At 43.6% G+C, this 19,433-nt stretch overlaps 1 protein-coding gene across 5 annotated transcripts in view; it reads right to left on the reverse strand.

Moving 5' to 3' along the window:
• SPDEF (SAM pointed domain containing ETS transcription factor) overlaps positions 1–19,433 on the reverse strand; it is an 851,726-nt gene that overhangs the window by 625,436 nt on the left and 206,857 nt on the right. For all 5 annotated transcript variants that reach the window (XM_073575627.1, XM_073575625.1, XM_073575628.1 and 2 more), the window contains exon 2: positions 6,882–7,283. In XM_073575627.1, the coding sequence (XP_073431728.1) occupies positions 6,882–7,257 (376 nt within the window). In that variant the 5' untranslated portion in view covers positions 7,258–7,283. The remainder of the gene's footprint in view (positions 1–6,881; positions 7,284–19,433) is intronic.

A 19,433-nucleotide genomic window follows, 5' to 3' on the forward strand; every position in this document is an offset into this window, starting at 1 on the left:
TTTACAAAAAAATCCAAACTAGTGCTGTATATAACTATAGTGACAGACAGCAAAAAAAATGGAATACTGGCCAAAAATGCCCAAACTTAGAGCACAAAGATATATGAGGCCTTGCACGGAGATACCCCACTGCCAAATATGTGGCCTGTTTTTTTTTTTTATGTAAACTAGTGCTGTATATAACTAGAGTGACAGACAGCAAAAAAAAATGGAATTTAGGCCTAAGATGCCCAAATTTTTAGCACACGGATGTATGAGGCGTGTCACAAATATTCTACACTGTAAAATATGTGGCCTGTATGTATTTTTTGGGGGGGTTCAGCAAAATGGTGTCAAGAAATTGTGCAAGACACTCCAAAAAATGTCTACTCTACCATACCACATAAAAATGAAAGATTTCTCTGCACACTCAAAAGTGATTTTTGGGACCACTTTAAAATTGCTGGATTTTCATGCTGTGCTAGGAAAAGGATCTGGCTGTATTGTGCAGTGTCAAAAAGCAAATGTAGAAAAAAAAGTGTTCTGGATTGCTTTGTAATCTCTATTAACCTGGCAAAAAAAGTTTTCCTAGCCAATTAGACCTGGAGCTAGGTATATACGGTCAATATATGCTATAGGTAGCAGCAGCAGACAGTAATGGAATGGACCCTCTTTATGTATGCAATGATATCTATATACACACTTACAGTGCCTGCAGGCCTTGCACTGATATGTATAGAGCGACTTACAATCCCCTGCCAACCTAACTCTGCAACCTATATACTCTGTAATTAGTCCTTAGAAGGACTGTTGGTTTAGCTGGATTTGAGTACTTTAGGATGGTAGACCCCACACTGACTAAGAAATCCCCAATTCTGACCCTATCAAGGCAGCCGCTCTCCCTACACTCTCCCAATCCGGAGCTGAATGCGCCGAGCAGGACGGCGTAAGGTCTCTTATACCCATGATGATGTTGTGTGGCCAGCCAATCACTGTAAGACCGCAACAAAGAAGGCTGTGGCATTACAGTGCCTGGCAGACAATCCCTGCATGGTGATTGGGTCTCTAAAGATCGCCAAAAATGTTGGGTGGAACCCGAGTTCCCGCAGAGTAATCCCGGAAATGCTCGTTACTCACCGAGTACACTGAGTACACTGATACTCAGGCGAGTAACGAGTAGTGGCGAGCATGTTTGCTCATCACTAATAGAGTCCCAATGTCCTCGTGCCAAAGCCCGATGGCGAGTGGCGGTTTTATAACGACTACCACAGGCTCAATGAGGTGTCCAGTTTTGATGCACATCCGATGGCCCATGTGAATGAACTCATTGAACGACTGGGGCCCATAAAGTACATCACAACCCTTGACCTGATGAAGGGGTACTGGCAGATCCCCATGTCCGAGAGTGCCAGGGAGTAGATGGCCTTCTCGATGCTGGATGGGTGTTTCCAGTACACCAGAATGCCCTTCGGACAGAAGGGGGCCCCAGCTACCTTACAGAGGGCGATGGATCAAATCTTGGCTCCATATAAGAAATATGCCGCAACCTACCTTGATGACATTGTGGTCTTCAGCCCTGACTAGAGTAGTCTTCCGCAAAAGGTACAGGCAATCCTGGATGCAGTGACAAAAGCAGGATTCACCATAAATCCAAAGAAGTGTGCCATAGGGAAGGAAGAAGCCAGGTACTTAGGCTACATCGTTGGCAGAGGCGGAATTAAGCCACAGTTTAATACAATCGAGACAATTCAGAAGTGGCAGCAACCACTCTCCAAGAAGCAAGTGAGTGCGTTTCTTGGAATTGTGGGGTATTAGTGGCAATTTAACCCAAATTTCGCCATAATTGCCATGCCATTAACAGATCTCCTTAAGGGCACCAAGTCGATGATGGTAAAATGGACTCCTGACACAGAGGTGGCATTTCAGAAACTTAATGGGGCTCTGTGCAAGCATTTTGTTCTGGTCACACCGGACTTTAGCAAAGAATTTGTGGTCCAGATGGATGCTTCAGAAGTTGGGTTAGGAACCGTGATGTCTCAAGAAATAAATGGAGAAGAGCATCCCATCGTCTATCTGAGCCGGAAACTCTCTTCTTGCAAGAAAAGAAAAACTATGCAATTGTAGAAAAGGAGTTCTTAGCCATAAAGTGGACCATGGACACACTGAAGTATTACCTTCTAGGTCGTAGGTTTAAGTTAGTGTCATACCATGTCCCTCTTAGGCCTGTTTCACATTTCCGTTTTTTGACATCAGTCAAAATTTGCCAGTTTCAGAAAAAAACGGATCCGCCCCTTTTTTGGCGGATCCATTTTTTTCGTCCATAGGCTTGCATTAGCGGCGGATTTTGACTGATGGTCGTCTGTTCTATCCGTTCTTTGACGAATCCGCCTGAATTGTAGTGTCTCCCGGGCGGAGGAGACAGACTATGAAACTTTTTTTTGTGGCAGACCGTCATTTTTAAGAGTGCGCATGCCCAGTAGACTTCCTTTGTCAAGCATTTTAACCCTTAACAGCGTTCGGGAAACGGCCTGAAGAAAAAAATCTCTTTCTCTCTCTCTCTCTCCTCCCCGTACCACGGTTCCTTTAAATTTCATCCACTTGCCGACTGCAATGGATCCATCCAAAAAACGGGTCCGGTGGCATCCGTTGGGACCACAACGGAAACAGATCCGTTTTTTCACATTCTGGTGGATTTTAACTGACCACAAATGACGGAAATGTGAAACAGGCCTTAGATGGTTAACAGAGAAGTAGAGTAAGAATACCAGGGTGATTAGGTGGTTCTTAGCTGTTCAAGACTTCAGTTTCTATGTAGAGCATAGGCAGGAAAGTACCATAGTAGTGTGGATACGCTCTCCCGAATTCCCTGTTTGGTGTCAGAAGGTGCCAAAACCCCAAGCTTTGAGCAAAGGGGGGGATATGTGACAGGGTCACTGGCACAATATATGAGGGAAGATTTGTGTCCCTGCGAATAATGGTGTCAGTTATGTGAAACCAGGATATTTTCCTCCAGTACACTTATGTTTTGGGAGGGTTAAATTAAACAGACATGGGCTGGTTTTAGATGGATATCTGCAGAGCCCACACCGGTATATGTACTGACCGGACCGGGGATGATGTCACAGTCATGTGATCATCACATGATCTGGCTTAAATAGCTTGACATGAGAGACAGTGGGTGTGTTGTGGTTTGGAGAGAGCAAGACTCCAAATGACAGCTCCACCTTTGGTGGAGCTGAATACACGTGGTGGTCTGAGCAGGTGAATCCGTTAGACAAGTGGACTTTGCCATATGTTATCTTCTGTTTTACTGTTATGACAGAAAAACTCTGTCTATTCTGCTGAACCCTGTTATTGTCTATGCTGTCCATAATAAACCAGCAGGTGATTTACTACAAGCAGCTGAGTGAGTCAACCTCCCACTATATATATATATCATGAACCGGGGGGTTTGGTATTGGCCATAACTCTTGGGAAGCTCGTAGAGGGACGACGGCAGTATTATATGTCTGCTTACAAAATCATCTTCCATTTAACAGTAAACATCATATCTCTAGGTATTACGGGGAAGCAGATACCCATTTCTCAGTTCCTAGTGAGTGACGAGATAGAAAAAAGCTGTGATGAATAGCCCTAATGATGTGGATCTCAAAAATATAGATATCTTGTATATATGAATAATCTGTGCCATTATATTTGATCTGAGATACACAATGGAACCATGTGCCATGTGCTTCTAAGCAATGGCTGGTTTTGTGGATACCAAACCACATTCCTGAGCTGTGAAGGGGGATGTTTGTGAGCTCTGTGTACTTTACAAACCAATAGGGAGAAGGGCAGCGTGTCATTCAAAACCCAAGAAGATGTAGCAGAGCTCTGTATATGTGACTAGAACACTATATGAATATGAATGATAACAACAAAACTTTTTATCCACTCATGGTTAGTGGTTGGGTGAAGCCATTTATTGTCAAACTACTGTGTTTTCTCTTAAAATCATAAAGGCAACCCAAAACATCGAAATGATCAAAAGTTCACATACCCCATTTCTTAATACCATGTATTGCCCCCTTAGTATCAATGACAGCTTGAAGTATTTTGTGGTAGTTGTGGTTTAGGTGCTTTATTTTCTCAAATGGTAAAGCTGCTCAGTTCCTGTAAATTCTTGGGCTGTCTAGCATGAACTGTGCGCTTGAGATCTCCCCAGAGTGCCTCAATGATATTGAGGTCAGCAGACTGAGATGGCCACTCCAGAACCTTCACTTTGTTCTGCTGTAGCCAATGACAGATTGACTTAGCCTTGTGTTGTGGACTGTTGTCCAAGTTTGTCCTATGCGCTGCTTCTGAGCAGATGAGTGCAAATTTGCCTCCATTATATGCTGATAACGTGCTGCTTTCATCTTTCCTTCAACTTTGACCAAGTTTCCTGTGCCTTTCTAGCTCACACATTTCCACATTCTAGCTCATCACTCCAAATTACCTTGTTACAGAAGTTTTGAGGCTTGTCTCTGTGCTGTTTTCCATATTGTAGGTGAGATGCTTTGCAGCATTTGCGCAGTAATGGCTTTCTTCAGGCGACTTGACCATGCAGCCCATATTTCTTCAAGTGCCTCGTTATTGTGCATCTTGAAACAGCCACATCGCTAGTTTTCAGAGAGTTGAGTATTTCAGCTAATGTTATTTGTGGGTTTTCTTTTACATCCCGAACAATTTTCCTGGAAGTTGTGGATGACATTTTTGTTGGTCTACCTGACCGTGGTTTTGTTTTTACAGAGCCCCTGATTTTCCATTTGTTAATCACAGTTTAAACGGTGCTGACTGGCATTATCAATTCCTTGGATATCTTTTTGTATCCCTTTCCTGTTTAATACAGCTCAACTACCTTTTCCCATAGATTCGTTGACAATTATTTTGCTTTTCTCATGACTCACAATCCAGAAATATCAGTGGCTGGATGAAAGATGCAAGAGTCTGTCTGGATCCCAGAAACTGGCTCAGCTTTTCTGAACACACACTGATTACAAGCAAGCAGGTGACGATGTTACCTTTAGTAGCCATTCAAACTCATTTGTGTCAATTTCTGTGCATGTTATCAGACCAAAATCACCAGGGTATGTGAACTTTGATCAAGGTCATTTGGATGTTTCTGGTTGTCATTATGATTTAAAAAGAGAAAATACAGTATTTTGACAATAAATGACTTCTCCCAACCACTAACCACGAGTGGTGAAAAAGTTTTGGTGTTATCATTCATATTCTTTGAAAAAAGGCCAAGAAAGCGAAAATTCTGAATTCTGGCTGGGTATGTAAACTTTTGAGCATATATATATATATATATATATATATATATATATATATATATATATATATATTGTATATCAAAAGGGGCCTTCTCAGGAAAAAGGTCTCCCACCTCTTATTTACGCATACATATGCTACATAGGAAAAAGTGAGTAAAGGCATCTTAAAAGTGGGTGATTTTTATTTTTTTTTTAAAGAGAACATCTACTGGAGAAGAAAACCCATCAAAGTCATGGCAACCCATAAGAAAAGTTTGTTTGAAGGAAGACTAGCTCTGCTTTCTTGTCAAACATATGTAAATATGGTTGACAAGAAAGCAGTACTAGGCAATATTAGGCTAGTTTCACATTTGCGTCTGTGTGCGCAGCGTTTGATCCGCATAGATCTGCATGCATGGTGTACATAGGGACATGCTTTCGCATGCTTTTGTATACGCATGCGTCATTTCATGGGGTGCTGTGGTGCGCAGCGAACGCAACATGTTGCATTTTTTGAGGCATCAAAAATCCGTCAAATATGCGCAGGCATGTGCATGCGGACGAAGGCTTCAAAAAAAGCATTACTGTCTATGGGAACGCATTGGTATGCAAGGACATTGTGTATGCATGCGTTCGATACACATGTGTTATTCAAAATATATGTAGAAATCCCATGAGACATGCCCATTTTATATCAAACACATGTGCATAAACAACGCAAACGCATACAAAAATGCATACAAACGCATGCACATGCAGCGTTTTTTCTGTCATGCGAAAGATAATGCGCATAAAAATGCTGTGTAAACATGCGTTTTGAATGCGTTTTTGCATGCGTTTGCGCATGCGGATGATACACTGCAAACTCAAACGCTAATGTGAACCTAGCCTTAAGGCTGTGTGACCACGTTGTGTTTTTTTAAGCATTTCCGCAGTGTTTGAGCCAGATCAGACGCTGCAGAAACGCTAAAAGGAAGCTTCCTATTCAATTTAATGCATTTTTGGCTTTTTGTGCCAATGCATGCGTTTTTAAACGCTCAGGAAGCGCTTAGTGGTTAAAAACGCAGCATGCTCATTAATTGGCGCATAGCTGAGCATTTTTAGCCTTTTCCGATGTTCCCAGAAGACGCATGGAAAAAACGCGTAAAAAACGCTCGTTTTTTGTGCAAAAAGCGCTCTAGAAACACGCGGAAATAAAACGCGTGTTTTCTGGGAAGATCAGTTTCCTGAACGTTTAAAAACGCTAACGTGGGCACATAGCCTAAAAATGGTTTTCTTATCAATTAAACTCTGCTTAAAAAAATTGGGATGAAAATAAATAGCAGCTTTTGTAAAATTACAGTAACTTTGTGAAAGCACATTTTAATCACACAAGAAATAGACATTGCATTTAATGAGACTCTGGTTTGGAAGATGGTTGTGGTTAAGAAGATATAATGCCTTTTTTGTAGGAAGTGGTAAACAAGTTGTTAACTCATAGTTCAGTCCTTCTTTGAACTACTATTCAGAATATACTAATAAAACCATATAGCGCATATTCCATATATCAGATTATAATATTTACCTATAGCATAATATTAATAGCAAAAATATTTCCAAAATCAATAAACAAATACCACTCACCTGCTGAAATATTGAGCAGTTTGCAAGCTGTTTCAATATCTTTCAAAACTTCTCCCACTACCATAGTTTGCATTTGTTCAAGGGAATGATCTTCAAGATGTAGTGATGTTTGGTACTCTAATTCATGGTGAAGTCCTTGACTGTCTATGACAGGGCACTGTTCAGGCTCTTTTGCCTCTTCACCTCTGGAACCACTTGGCACCACATTTTTAGGAGCCCAGCTTCCTCCATCACTACTGTATAAAATGTCACAAAATGGCACATAGTACCCAGTTGCCCCCTCTTCAAGAGGTTTATCTAAGCTAGTGAGGGGAGAATCCTGTAGCTCCAAGTGTGTGTGTGTAACACTGGGAAGGTTTGTCCCACTGCTGCCCATTCCGAAGTACTTCTATGCAGAAAATCCTGAAGGAAAAGTATTTAAAAGAACATGATTATCTATTATAATTTTGTGCAAGTTTTTGTTTGTTGCTTTAAAAATAATATGCAGGTATCATGTTGACTTTACTAAAATAAGAAAAATACAGTGCTGCAGATATGCAATATGTTCTGTGTATTAAAGGCACAGGTGCTCTGTTCATGGATGCCTGGAAGAAACACATAGGGCTCCCACAGACAGTCTTAGCACAAGCCACTCCATTTACCAGATCACACAGCTTGCCCTGGCCGCTATCCTTTAACCCCTGGTGGCAAGAAGTGTCATCATGCAGGATCGATACCAAGAGATCAAGTCAGACAAAATTATAGAGTAAGCAGGTGGTCAAAATACAAGTCAAGGTCAGAAAATGTATTATACAAAGTAGCACAACAGGCGCAATGAAAGTGACCAGGTCTAGCTGAACTAAATAACTGGCAGCCAGAGAGACTGTTTGATAGGGTTTTTATGACCCCAGAATAGAGCTAATTACATACTTTCTCATTGCAGCAAAACACAGATGAATAGGAAGGTCTCTGCAATCTAAAAGCTGAACCGTTAGCCCAGGCACTTACACCTGCTGTCATACAGGGCCGGAAGCTGCCTAGGGCCCCCACTGCTCCTGGGGCCACTAGCCTGTGGCCTGTCGCTAATAGCAGCACACCCAGCTGCTATGGGGCCTGTGAGTCAGGGGGGCCTGCCCAGTGCCAATGGAGCAGCAGCTGGAGACAGGAGCCTATCCCCGCTGCTAAAGATAAATGAATATTCACACTTCCCCATGCCCCCATGGGCATGGAGAGGAGTTAATATTAATTTCACTTTAACACCTTTCTGACATCAGACGTACTATCCCATCCATGGGACCCGGGCCCCTATGCCCATGGACGGGATAGTACGTCTAGCGCGATCAGCGGCGCCCACGTGGTGAGCGCCTCTGATCGCGGCCGGGTGTCAGCTGATTATCACAGCTGACACTCAGCACAATGTGTCAGGGGCGGTCACGGACCGACCCCGACATGTTAACCCTTGGACACCACGATCAAACATGATCGCGGTGTACCGGGGGTTAAAGGGAAGCATCAGCAGGGAGGGGGCTCCCTCCGTGCTTCCCTGAGCCCCCCACAGCAGCGCAATGTGCATTGCTGCTGCGGGGGGCTCTTTCCCTGCAGGCCCCCGATTCCAAGATGGCGACGGGGGCCTTCGGGGGCCTGCAGGGAGCTGGCTTCCTCAGTGCCTGCAAAGCGCAGGCATGAGGAAGTCTGCAGCAGTGCCTGTGACAGATCGCTGATCTGTCACAGTGATCTGTGATGTGACAGATCAGCGATCTGTCACAGGACAGTGATGTCCCGCCTGGGACTATGTAATAAAGTTAAAAAAAATTTAAAAAAGTGTTAAAATAATTTTAAAAAAAAATCGCCAAATAAATTAGAAAAAAAAAATATTCCCCCAATAAATCCATTTTTTGGAAATAAAAAAAACAAAAAAACAACAAAAGTACACATATTAGGTATCACCGCATCCGTAACGACCCGCCCTATAAAACTGTCCCATTAGTTAACCCCTTTAGCGAACCCCTTAAAAAACAAAAATAAAAAACAAAGCAAAAAATAATGATTTATTATCATACCGCCAAACAAAAAGTGTAATAGTGCGCGATCAAAAAGACGTATAGAAATATCGATGGTACCGCTGAAAATGTCATCTTGTCCCCCAAAAAACAAGCTGCCATACAGCATCATCAGCGAAAAAATAAAAAAGTTATAGCTCGCAGAATAAAGCAATGCAAAAATAATTATTTTTTATATAAAATAGTTTTCATTGCATAAAACCACCAAAACATAAAAAAATGACCTAAATGAGGTATTGCTGTAACCGTACTGACTCGAAGAATAAAACCACTTTATCAATTTTACCGCACGATAACGGTGTAAACGCACCCCCCCAAAAGAAATTCATGAAACGCTGGTTTTTGTTCATTCTGCGTCCCAAAAATCGGAATAAAAAGCAATCAAAAAATGTCACGTGCCCAAAAATGGTACCAATAAAAACATCAACTTGTCCCACAAAAAATAAGACTTAACAAGACTCGGTGGGTCAAAATATGGAAAAATTATAGCTCTCAATATGTGGTGATGCAAAAACTATTTTTACAATAAAAAGCGTCTTTTAGCGTGCGACAGCTGCCAAAAATAAAAACCGCCATAAATAGTAAATCAAACCCCCCGTTATCACCCCCTTAGCTAGGGAAAAATAATAAAATAAAAAAAATGTATGTATTTCCATTTTCCCATTAGGGTTAGGGCTAGGGTTAAGTCCAGGTCTAGGGTTAGGGATAGGGTTAGGGCTAGGGTTAGGGCTAGGGCTAGGGCTAGGGCTAGGGCTAGGGTTAGGGTTAGGGCTAGGGTTAGGGCTGAGATTAGGGTTAGGGGTGTGTTGGGGTTCGGGTTGGAGTTAGAATTGGAGGTTTCCACTGTTTGGGCACATCAGGGGCTCTCCAAATGCAACATGGCGTCTGATCTCAATTCCAGCCAATTCTGAGTTGAAAAAGTCAAATGGTGCTCCTTCCCTTCAAAGCTCTGCCATGCGCCCAAACAGTGTTTTACCCCCACATGTAGGGTATCAGCCTACTCAGGACAAATTGCAAAACAACTTTTGGGGTCCAATTTCTCCTGTTACCCTTAGGAAAATAAAAAATTGGGGGCAAAAATATCATTTTTGTGGAAAAAAATGATTTTTTTATTTTCACGTCCGAGCGTTATAAACTTCTGTGAAGCACTTGGGGGTTCAAAGTGCTCACCACACATCTAGATAAGTTCCGTGGGGGGTCTAGTGTCCAAAATGGGGTCACTTGTGGGGAGTTTCAATAGTTTAGGTACATCAGGGGCTCTCCAAACACACATGACACCCGCAGACCATTCCATCAAAGTCTGCATTCCAAAACGTCACTACTTCCCTTCCGAGCCCCGACGTGTGTCCATACAGTAGTTTTCTCCCACATATGGGGTGTCAGCATACTCAGGACAAATTGGACAACAACTTTCGGGTTTCAATTTCTCCTGTTACCCTTGGGAAAATAAAAAAATTGGGTACTAATTGATCATGTTTGTGGAAAAAATACAATTTTTTTATTTTCTTGCCCGGGCATTATAAACTTCTGTGAAGCCCTTGGGGGTTCAAAATGCTCACCACACATCTAGATAAGTTCCTTAGGGGGTCTAGTTTCCAAAATGGGGTCATGTGTGGGGGGTTTCCACTGTTTAGGTACATTAGGGGCTCTCCAAAGGCAACATGACACCCGCAGAACATTCCCTCAAAGTCTGCATTCCAAAATGTCACTACTTCCCTTCCGAGCCCCGACGTGTGTCCATACAGTAGTTTTCTCCCACATATGGGGCGTCAGCATACTCAGGACAAATTGGACAACAACTTTTGGGGTTCAATTTCTCCTTTTACCCTTGGGAAAATAAAAAAATTGGGGACTAATTGATCATGTTTGTGGAAAAAAATAAGATTTTTTTATTTTCATGCCCGGGCATTATAAACTTCTGTGAAGCCCTTGGGGGTTCAAAGTGCTCACCACACATCTAGATAAGTTCCTTAGGGGGTCTAGTTTCCAAAAAGGGGTCATTTGTGGGGGTTTCCACTGTTTGTGTACATTAGGGGCTCTCCAAAGGCAACATGACACCCGCAGATCATTCCATCAAAGTCTGCATTCCAAAACGTCACTACTTCCCTTCCGAGCCCCGACGTGTGTCCATACAGTAGTTTTCTCCCACATATGGGGTGTCAGCGTACTCAGGACAAATTGGACAACAACTTTTGGGGTCCAATTTCTCCTGTCACCCTTGGGAAAATAAAAAAATTGGGGACTTCTGTGAAGCCCTTGGAGGTTCAAAGTGCTCACCACACATCTAGATAAGTTCCTTGGGGGGTCTAGTTTACAAAATGGTGTCATTTGTGGGGGGGTTTCCACTGTTTTGGTACATCAGGGTTTTTCTAATCGCGACATGGTGTCCGATCTCAATTCCAGCCAAAAATGTCAAATGGCGCTGCTTCCCTTCCGAGCTCTGCCATGCGCCCAAATAGTGGTTTACCCCCACATGTGGGGTATCAGCATACTCAGGACAAATTGCACAATAACTTTTAGGGTCCTGTTACCGTTGGGAAAATAAAAATTGGGGTTGAAAAGATCATTTTTGTGGAAAAAATATGATTTTTTAATTGTACCGCTGTACGTTATAAACTTCTGTGAAGCCCTTGTGGGTTCAAAGTTCTCACCACATATCTAGATAAGTTCCTTGGGGGGGTCTAGTTTCCAAAATGGTGTAATTTGTGGGGGGTTTCCACTGTTTTGGTACATCAGGGGTTTTCCAATCGCGACATGGTGTCCGATCTCAATTCCAGCCAAAAACTTCAAATGGCGCTGCTTCCCTTCGGAGCTCTGCCATGCGCCCAAGTAGTGGTTTACCCCCACATGTAGGGTATCAGCGTACTCAGGACAAATTGCACAATAACTTTTAGGGTCCTGTTACCCTTAGGAAAATAAAAATTGGGGTGAAAAGATCATTTTTGTGGAAAAAATATGATTTTTTAATTGTACCGCTGTACGTTATAAACTTCTGTGAAGCCCTTGTGGGTTCAAAGTTCTCACCACATATCTAGATAAGTTCCTTGGGGGGTCTAGTTTCCAAAATGGGGTCCCTTGTAGGGGTTTTCCACTGTTTAGGTACATCAGGGACTCTCCAAACGTGACATGGCGTCCGATCTGAATTCCAGCCAATTTTGCATTGAAAAAGTCAAACGGCGCTCCTTCCATTCTGAGCTCTGCCATGCGCCGAAACAGTCATTCCCCCCCACATATCAGGTATCAGCGTACTCAGGACAAATTGCACAATAACTTTTGCAGTCCAATTTCTCCTGTTACCCTTGGTAAAATAAAAAAAATTGAACCTGAAGTATTTTTTTTGTGAAAAAAAGTTAGATGTTCATTTTTTTGAATATTCAAAAAAATTCCTGTGACGCACCTAAAGGGTTAATAAACTTCTTGAATGTGATTTTGAGCACCTTAAGGGGTGCAGTTTTTAGAATGGTGTCACTTTTGGGTATTTTCTATCATATAGACCCCTCAAAGTGGCTTCAAATGTGATGTGGTCCGTAAAAATATAATGGTGTTGCAAAAATGAGAAATCGCTGGTCAATTTTTAACACTTATAACTTCCTAACAAAAAAAAATTTTGGTTCCAAAATTGTGCTGATGTAAAGTAAACATGTGGGAAATGTTAGTTATTAAGTTTTTTGCGTGCTGTATCTCTGTGATTTAAGGGCATAAAATTTCAAATTTGGAAAGTTGCGAAATTTTCAAAATTTTCGCCAAATTTCCATTTTTCTCACAAATAAACGCAAGTTATTTGAATGAAATTTTACCACTATCATGAAGTACAATATGTCACGAGAAAACAATGTCAGAATCACTGGGATCCATGGAAGCGTTCCAGAGTTATGACCTCATAAAGGGACAGTGGTCAGAATTGTAAAAATTGGCCCGGTCATGAACGTGCAAACCACCCTTGGGGGTGAAGGGGTTAATAGCAGGCAGTGTTAGCCGCAGGCTGAGGCTAACACTGTCTGCAGGGACAGACATAGGTGCGGCTGCATCGGGGCTCCGGAGGTGGGCCCCTGCAGGATGGCTAACACTGAGGGCAATCGGTGGGCAGGGAGCGATCCCTGCAGCATGGCAGCGGAGTGAAGCTGCAGGGATACGAGGCCATCCTGCTTCCTGCTCAGTGTTTCCTGTCTGATACAGCAGCGGTAGCTGGATGACATGATCATTCACTGCACGGCTGTTTCAGAGAGAAAGCCGGCAATGAAGTGTGTGTGTGTGAGAGAGTGGTGCTGTGCTGTGTGTGTGAGTGGTGCTGTGCTGTGTGTACTGGAGAGGGCAATGATGTGGGTGATGGAGAGAGCAGTGGTGGGGGAGAAGGCAATGTTGGTGGTGGTGGAAAGGACGATGAGGGAGTGGATGAGGAGGCAATGATGGAGGTGGTGGAAGGGACAATGATGAAGGTGGTGGGAGGCATTGGAATGGGAAATGATGGGGTTGTGGGGGAGAAGGCAATGATGGAGGAGATGGAGAGGGTGCAATGATGGGAGTGGTGGGGGAGAAAGCAACAATAGAAGTGATGGAAAGGGCAATGATGGTGGGGTGGGGGAGAAGGCAATGATGGGGTCGTGGGTGATAAGGCAATGATGGTTGTGGTGGAAAAGACAATAATGGTGGTGGTGGTGGAAAGGACATTGATGATTGTGGTGGGGGGAGGAGGCAATGATGGAGGTGGTGGAATGGGCAATGATGGAGGTGGTGGAATGGGCAATGATGGAGGTGGCAGGGGAGAAAGGGTTGCCTTATACCCTATGAGGGAGGATGCATTATACTATATAAGGGGATGCATTATACTCTATGAGAAGGGCCACATTATACCCTATAAGGGGAGCTGCATTATGCCCTATGAAGGTGGCTGCATTTTACCCTATGAGGTGGGCTGCATTATACTATATGAGGGGGCTGCGTGAAACTTCATGAGGGGGCTACATTATTTTCAGTGGAAGGCTGCATTATTCTCTCAGGGAGCTATATTATATTCTGGGGGGCTACATTATACTATATGAGGGGGACTGAATTATGCCATATGAGTGGGCTACAGTATTTTCTATGGGGGTTTGCATTATACCTTATTTATACCTTATAAGGGGGTTGCATTATACTCTGAGGGGGCTGCATTATATTCTGTGGAGGGGTTGCATTATACTATATGAGGGGAGCTGCATTATACCCTATGAGGGGGATACATTATATTCTATGGTGGGCTGCATTATACCTTATGAGGGGGTTGCATTATATTCTATGAGGGGGCTGCATTATATTCTATGAGGGAGGCTACATTATTTTCTATGAGGGGGCTACATTATATTCTATGAGGGAGCTCCTTTATATTCTATTAGGGGGCTACCCCTGCTACATAATTAAGACATGTACTACCTTATATTATACCCTGATATTAGCGTATTTTACCACACAATTGGTGGTCTTACATTTATTTCTATGTAGCTACATAGTGGACCCAAGATTGATTTTCTCTGATGGGCCCAAGGTGTTCCAGTCCGACGCTGGATGAAGATGTAGATGTCGGCCAGGTTTCAGCAAAAAGGGAAGGATTGTGGGCTTCAGGGAAGCTGTTAAGTCAAATAGAATGTTCCTCGTACCAACAGGAGCCGTTGAGGCAGGTGCAGGGTGGGCAGAACAGAGTCAAGGACTGATAGTACACTGGACAAAGGGAATATCATCCATAGGGGATTCTGTGTCACTATGTGTGTCGCAACTGCATGTACTGTATCTGAATTGCACAGTATTCAAATTGCTCTGTGACCTCCTTCAAGTGGTGCTGCGAGCAGGGTAACTTGAAGATGTCACAGAGTCAGTTGCTGTTAGCCGGAACTGAGTTTTCTTTCTTCTTAAACTCCTCAGGGATGATAAACTCAAATACATAGAGGGATAAAATTAAAAGCTTAAACAAAGTCAATTGCCAACTTTAAGCTATGTGCCCACGTTGCGTGTTAAAACGCACTCTAAAAACCGGACTCCATCCCAGAAATCGCGTGTTTTTTTCCGCGCGATTTCACCGCGATTCTGTTCGCGATTTTGCCGCGATTTTCTCAAGCACTTTCCAAGCGATTTGAAGCATCGCTTGGAAAGTGATTGACAGGTTGGTCACACTCGTCAAACATAGTGTTTGACAAGTGTGACCAGCTTTTTACTATTGAGGCCGCCTATGCGGTAAAAGATAAAAAGATAAAAGATAAAATGTTAAAAATGATAAAAAAATAAAAAATCGGGGTATATTTGCCTTCCGACGTCCCGCGCTGCCATCCCGGGCCACAGCGTTCCCAGTAATGCCTTGCGAGACCTGTGATGACGTTGGTCTCGCGTTACTATAGCGATCTCGCGAGACCGCTAGAGTCACGCGAGACTACGTCATCACAGGACCTTGCCGCAAGGCATTACAGGGAACGCTTAGGCCGGGAATGCAGCGCGGGACGTCGGAAGGTATACCCCGATTTTTTTATTTTTTATTCTTTTTTTTACAGGGGTATGGTACCCAGGGCCTGGAGGACAGTCTCCTCTCCTCCACACCGTGGGTACCAACCGCACATAAGACGCTTAACTTCCCGCATGGTGGGGATAGCCACATGCGGGAAGTAAGCGATTCTCATGCATTACTATGGGTGCGGAATCGCGGCAATTCTTTGCGATTCCGCACAAAAAAATGACCATGCTGCGGTTTTTTCCGCGATGCGATTCCACCGCGGAAAAAAGCGCAGCATTAGCACAGCATGTGCGGAATGCCATAGGAATGCATGGGGGGCGTTCTGTACATGATTTTTAAACGTTTTCGCAGCGTTTTCACGCCGAAAATCGCGGCAAAAACGCTTAAAAATCGCATCGTGGGCACACAGCCTAAAATTTATTAAAAGAAATGTGTACAATTGCAGAAGTTTTTCTTTGTCATCAAATACTGTATAACAATTAACTTTCTCATATGGAAACTAACTTAAAGGCGATGTCCCACGAAAATGTACGTTTTAAAGGGAACCTTTCAGCAGTTTTTAACCTACGGCCCCATGTGACAGCATTCTATAATGCTGCATATATAACTCCAATTCATCCTGCTAGGTAAAAAAAAACCCTTTTATAATATTCACCTACGGGACGGTTCAGTCCAATGGGCGTCGCTGGCCTTCTTGCGATACCATCCTACTTTTGTGCTTCACATGGATGACGCGTCCTACATCATCCACAAAGTGTTCCCCTTCACGCTTCAGGCGCACTTTTCCATGCCCTGTTAAGGGCAGAGCAAAGTACTGAAGTATGCATGTGCTGGGAAAGGTCAGACAAGCTCTCGCACATGTGCACTGCAGTACTCTACCCTCTGCAGGGCAGATTGAAGTGTGTCTGCGCAGAAGCACGAAGGGGAAACCTGTATGAATAACGAAGGACGCATCATTCACATGAAGCAAAGAAGGATGATGGCATCATAAGAAGAAAGGAGGCAACGGATCAAGATCACCGACGCCTATCAGAGCCGACTGCTCCGTAGAAGAGCATAATAAAAAGTCTTTTTTTTTTTTTACTGGCAAGGCAAAATGGAGTCATACAGTGGCTTGTAAGGCTATGTACCCACGTATGGAGAAAATTCCTGACTGAAAACCATACTCCTTCCCAGAAAACGCGTGGTTTTTCCATGCATTTTCCGAGCGTCTTTTGCGTGATTTTTGCATAAAAAACACGCGGATTTTATGCGTTTTTTCCTGGAGCGTCCCCAGTCTCATAGAAAATAATTAGAAATGTGGATTTTTCCGCTAAATTAATGAGCATGCTGCGTTTTTGACCGTGATGCATTTTTTTTTCGCGGAAAAAAACGCATCAAAATGCACAAAAAGTGCAGAATTCATTAAGAGTGTGAGCACACGTAAGGCTATGTGCAGGCATTCTTGAAGGTGCTGCGGATTTTTCCGTGCAGATTTGCCTAAATCCGCAGGTAAAATGACCTGCGGACTTAGTGCATATTTATAGTGCGGATTATCTGCAGTTTTTGCGCTGATTTGCCCTGCGGATTTCCACCTGCAGATTTCTAGAATGGAGCAGGTGGAAAACTGCAGGAAATCCACACAAAAGAAGTCACATGCGGATTTTGATTTCCCTACACTATAATGGTACTGTTCATGACCTGCAGTTCTGCTTCAAATCTTCAGGGCCAAATCCGCTGTGGATTCGCAGCAAAATCCGCACCGTGTGCACAGAGCCTAAGCGTTTTTTTCATGTTTTTACCGGCAAAAACACTTAAAAAACGCTGAAAAGAAGCATCCCATTCATTTTAATGAATTCTGCACTTTTTGTGCATATTGATAAAAAATGCTGCAAATACGCAGGATGAATTTTTGCAGCGTGTTTGCGGCAGAATAGTCAAGGACAGCAGGATGTGACTTCACAGTGAGCTCCACTACATCTAGATGGCAGGCTGCATGATGCGTCCATACAGCCTGTCATTCAGCAGAGCGGACCTGAACCCCATTCATTTGAATGGGGGGCCCGACAATACAGTTTTTGACATGCGGTCATATGCATAAAAGCGCGACAAACACCGTTTCTTAAAGCGGTGAAACCATCCCCATCGGTCAGAGTGTTGCAGTTCCCACGCTGTCAAAAGACAGCGTGAGCGCTCAGCTGTGATCGGAGGTATACATTTTACCTCCGGTCACTGTGTCAGCTGATGGGACTACTGCTCCCATTATCTGACACCTGCTGCCACTAACAACAGTGAGAGCAGGAGCGAATGATTGGAGTATTCATCAGCCGCTCCTGCACTGTAAATAAATAATTAAAAAAACCCTGCGTGGGTTCCCCCCTATTTTTGATAACAAGCCAGGCAAAACTCACAGCTGGGGACTGCAACCCTCAGCTGTCAGCTTCAGCAAGGCTAGTTATCATGAATAGAGGGGCCCCCATGCTGTTTTTTTAATTAGTTAATTAATCACTGCAGTGATTTTCAACTGCAGTGAACTCGCCTCTGCACCGTGCGACTTAATGTCACCTGACAATACAAAGGTGACATCAAGCCCCCCACTATCACCCCACTTGCCACCGCTACAGGGAAAGTGGCAAAAGTGAGGCTAAGTGCCAGAATTGGCAAATCTTATAGATGCGCCTTTTCTGGGGAGGCTGAGAGCCGATGTTGTCAGCCTGGGGGCAGTATCCATAGCCCTCCCTAGGCTATTAATATTAGTCCGCAGCTGTCTGCATCTCCTTTGCTGGTTATGAATTATAGGGGGACCCTGTGTAATTGTTTTTTTGGGTCTCCATTTTAATAGTCATTAAAGGCTAAGTATACAGCTGTGAGCTGATATTAATAGACTGGGAAGCTCCATGGATATTACTGCTTTCCCTGACTATAAACCTCTGCCCCCAGCCATCGACTTTTCCTCTTCTGTTTAAGAAAATTATGTGGGAGCCCTTGCCATTTTTTTCAGAAAAATAATCTTTTAATGATTAAATACATGTACAGTAAGCTGCACACACACTGTACTAATTGTATTTGTCACAGACATCTGTATATTTACCTATTCTATATGTATTTACTGTGTGTCATCTCTTCTATGTAGGCTCCTGCTGTGATTTTACAGTACAGGGCAGATGAATTGCCTGCTTTTCTTCTATCTACGTAATATAAATACATATATATATATACTGTATATATAGTAAGGTAGCACCTATTGTTCATGTTTCCGGCACCGGGTTTTCCACAACAACGTCCATACGGTTTATTATTAGACGGCATAAACTATGGAAGCATGATAGAAACAGTAAAAGTCTTATATCAAAACAGAAGAATGTTCATGCAGAGCTCTGCTCTCTTAGCCCTGTGGTCACACAGGCTGTGCTTTGTCCCGCAATCAGGCTCTATAGCCTCACAGTTACTGTATTTTCCCCTGTCTGGGGTTACCTCTTAGTTGCTTCTTATTCAGGAAGTCCATTCCCTCCTCGGGACTGTCCCACACACAGGTCAAAATACACAGGTCTCACCCGGTCAGCGGCCTCCGCATGTGCGCTTCAGGAAGGCAGCACACCTTCTAGCACGTCGGCCTTCTGGAACCTTCCACATGGACCAATAAGATCCAGACACTCACTCTCATGTGACCTACTCTGGTCACCTTATATGGTCTGTAGCCACGCCTACCGGTACGGATACGGATCACATGGCCATGACCTCATCGCAGGTCCTATTTCAGACACCCAGCCACACACACACATATACAGGCTTACTATGGGTGTTTAGACACACGTCCCTGGGTGGGTTTGAAGGTGACTGGTCCCACCCATCTCACCAAGTCACCTGGAAGCTTTCCCTGATACACAGTATCTCCGCTGATCAACACATGTTCCAGTTTCCATCCCAGGGCCACCCACCCTGCAATACATAATGGTCATTTACCTTCCTGCCGTTCATCCTATTTCCATTACCACACTGGATATGCCTGTGTGCATGACTCATACAGCACCCCCTAGCTGTCACAATGGTCACTGCATC

This window comes from Dendrobates tinctorius, unplaced genomic scaffold, assembly GCF_039654945.1.
Source record: "Dendrobates tinctorius isolate UK_male_01 unplaced genomic scaffold, ASM3965494v1 ptg000045l, whole genome shotgun sequence".
Taxonomy (NCBI): domain Eukaryota; kingdom Metazoa; phylum Chordata; class Amphibia; order Anura; family Dendrobatidae; genus Dendrobates; species Dendrobates tinctorius.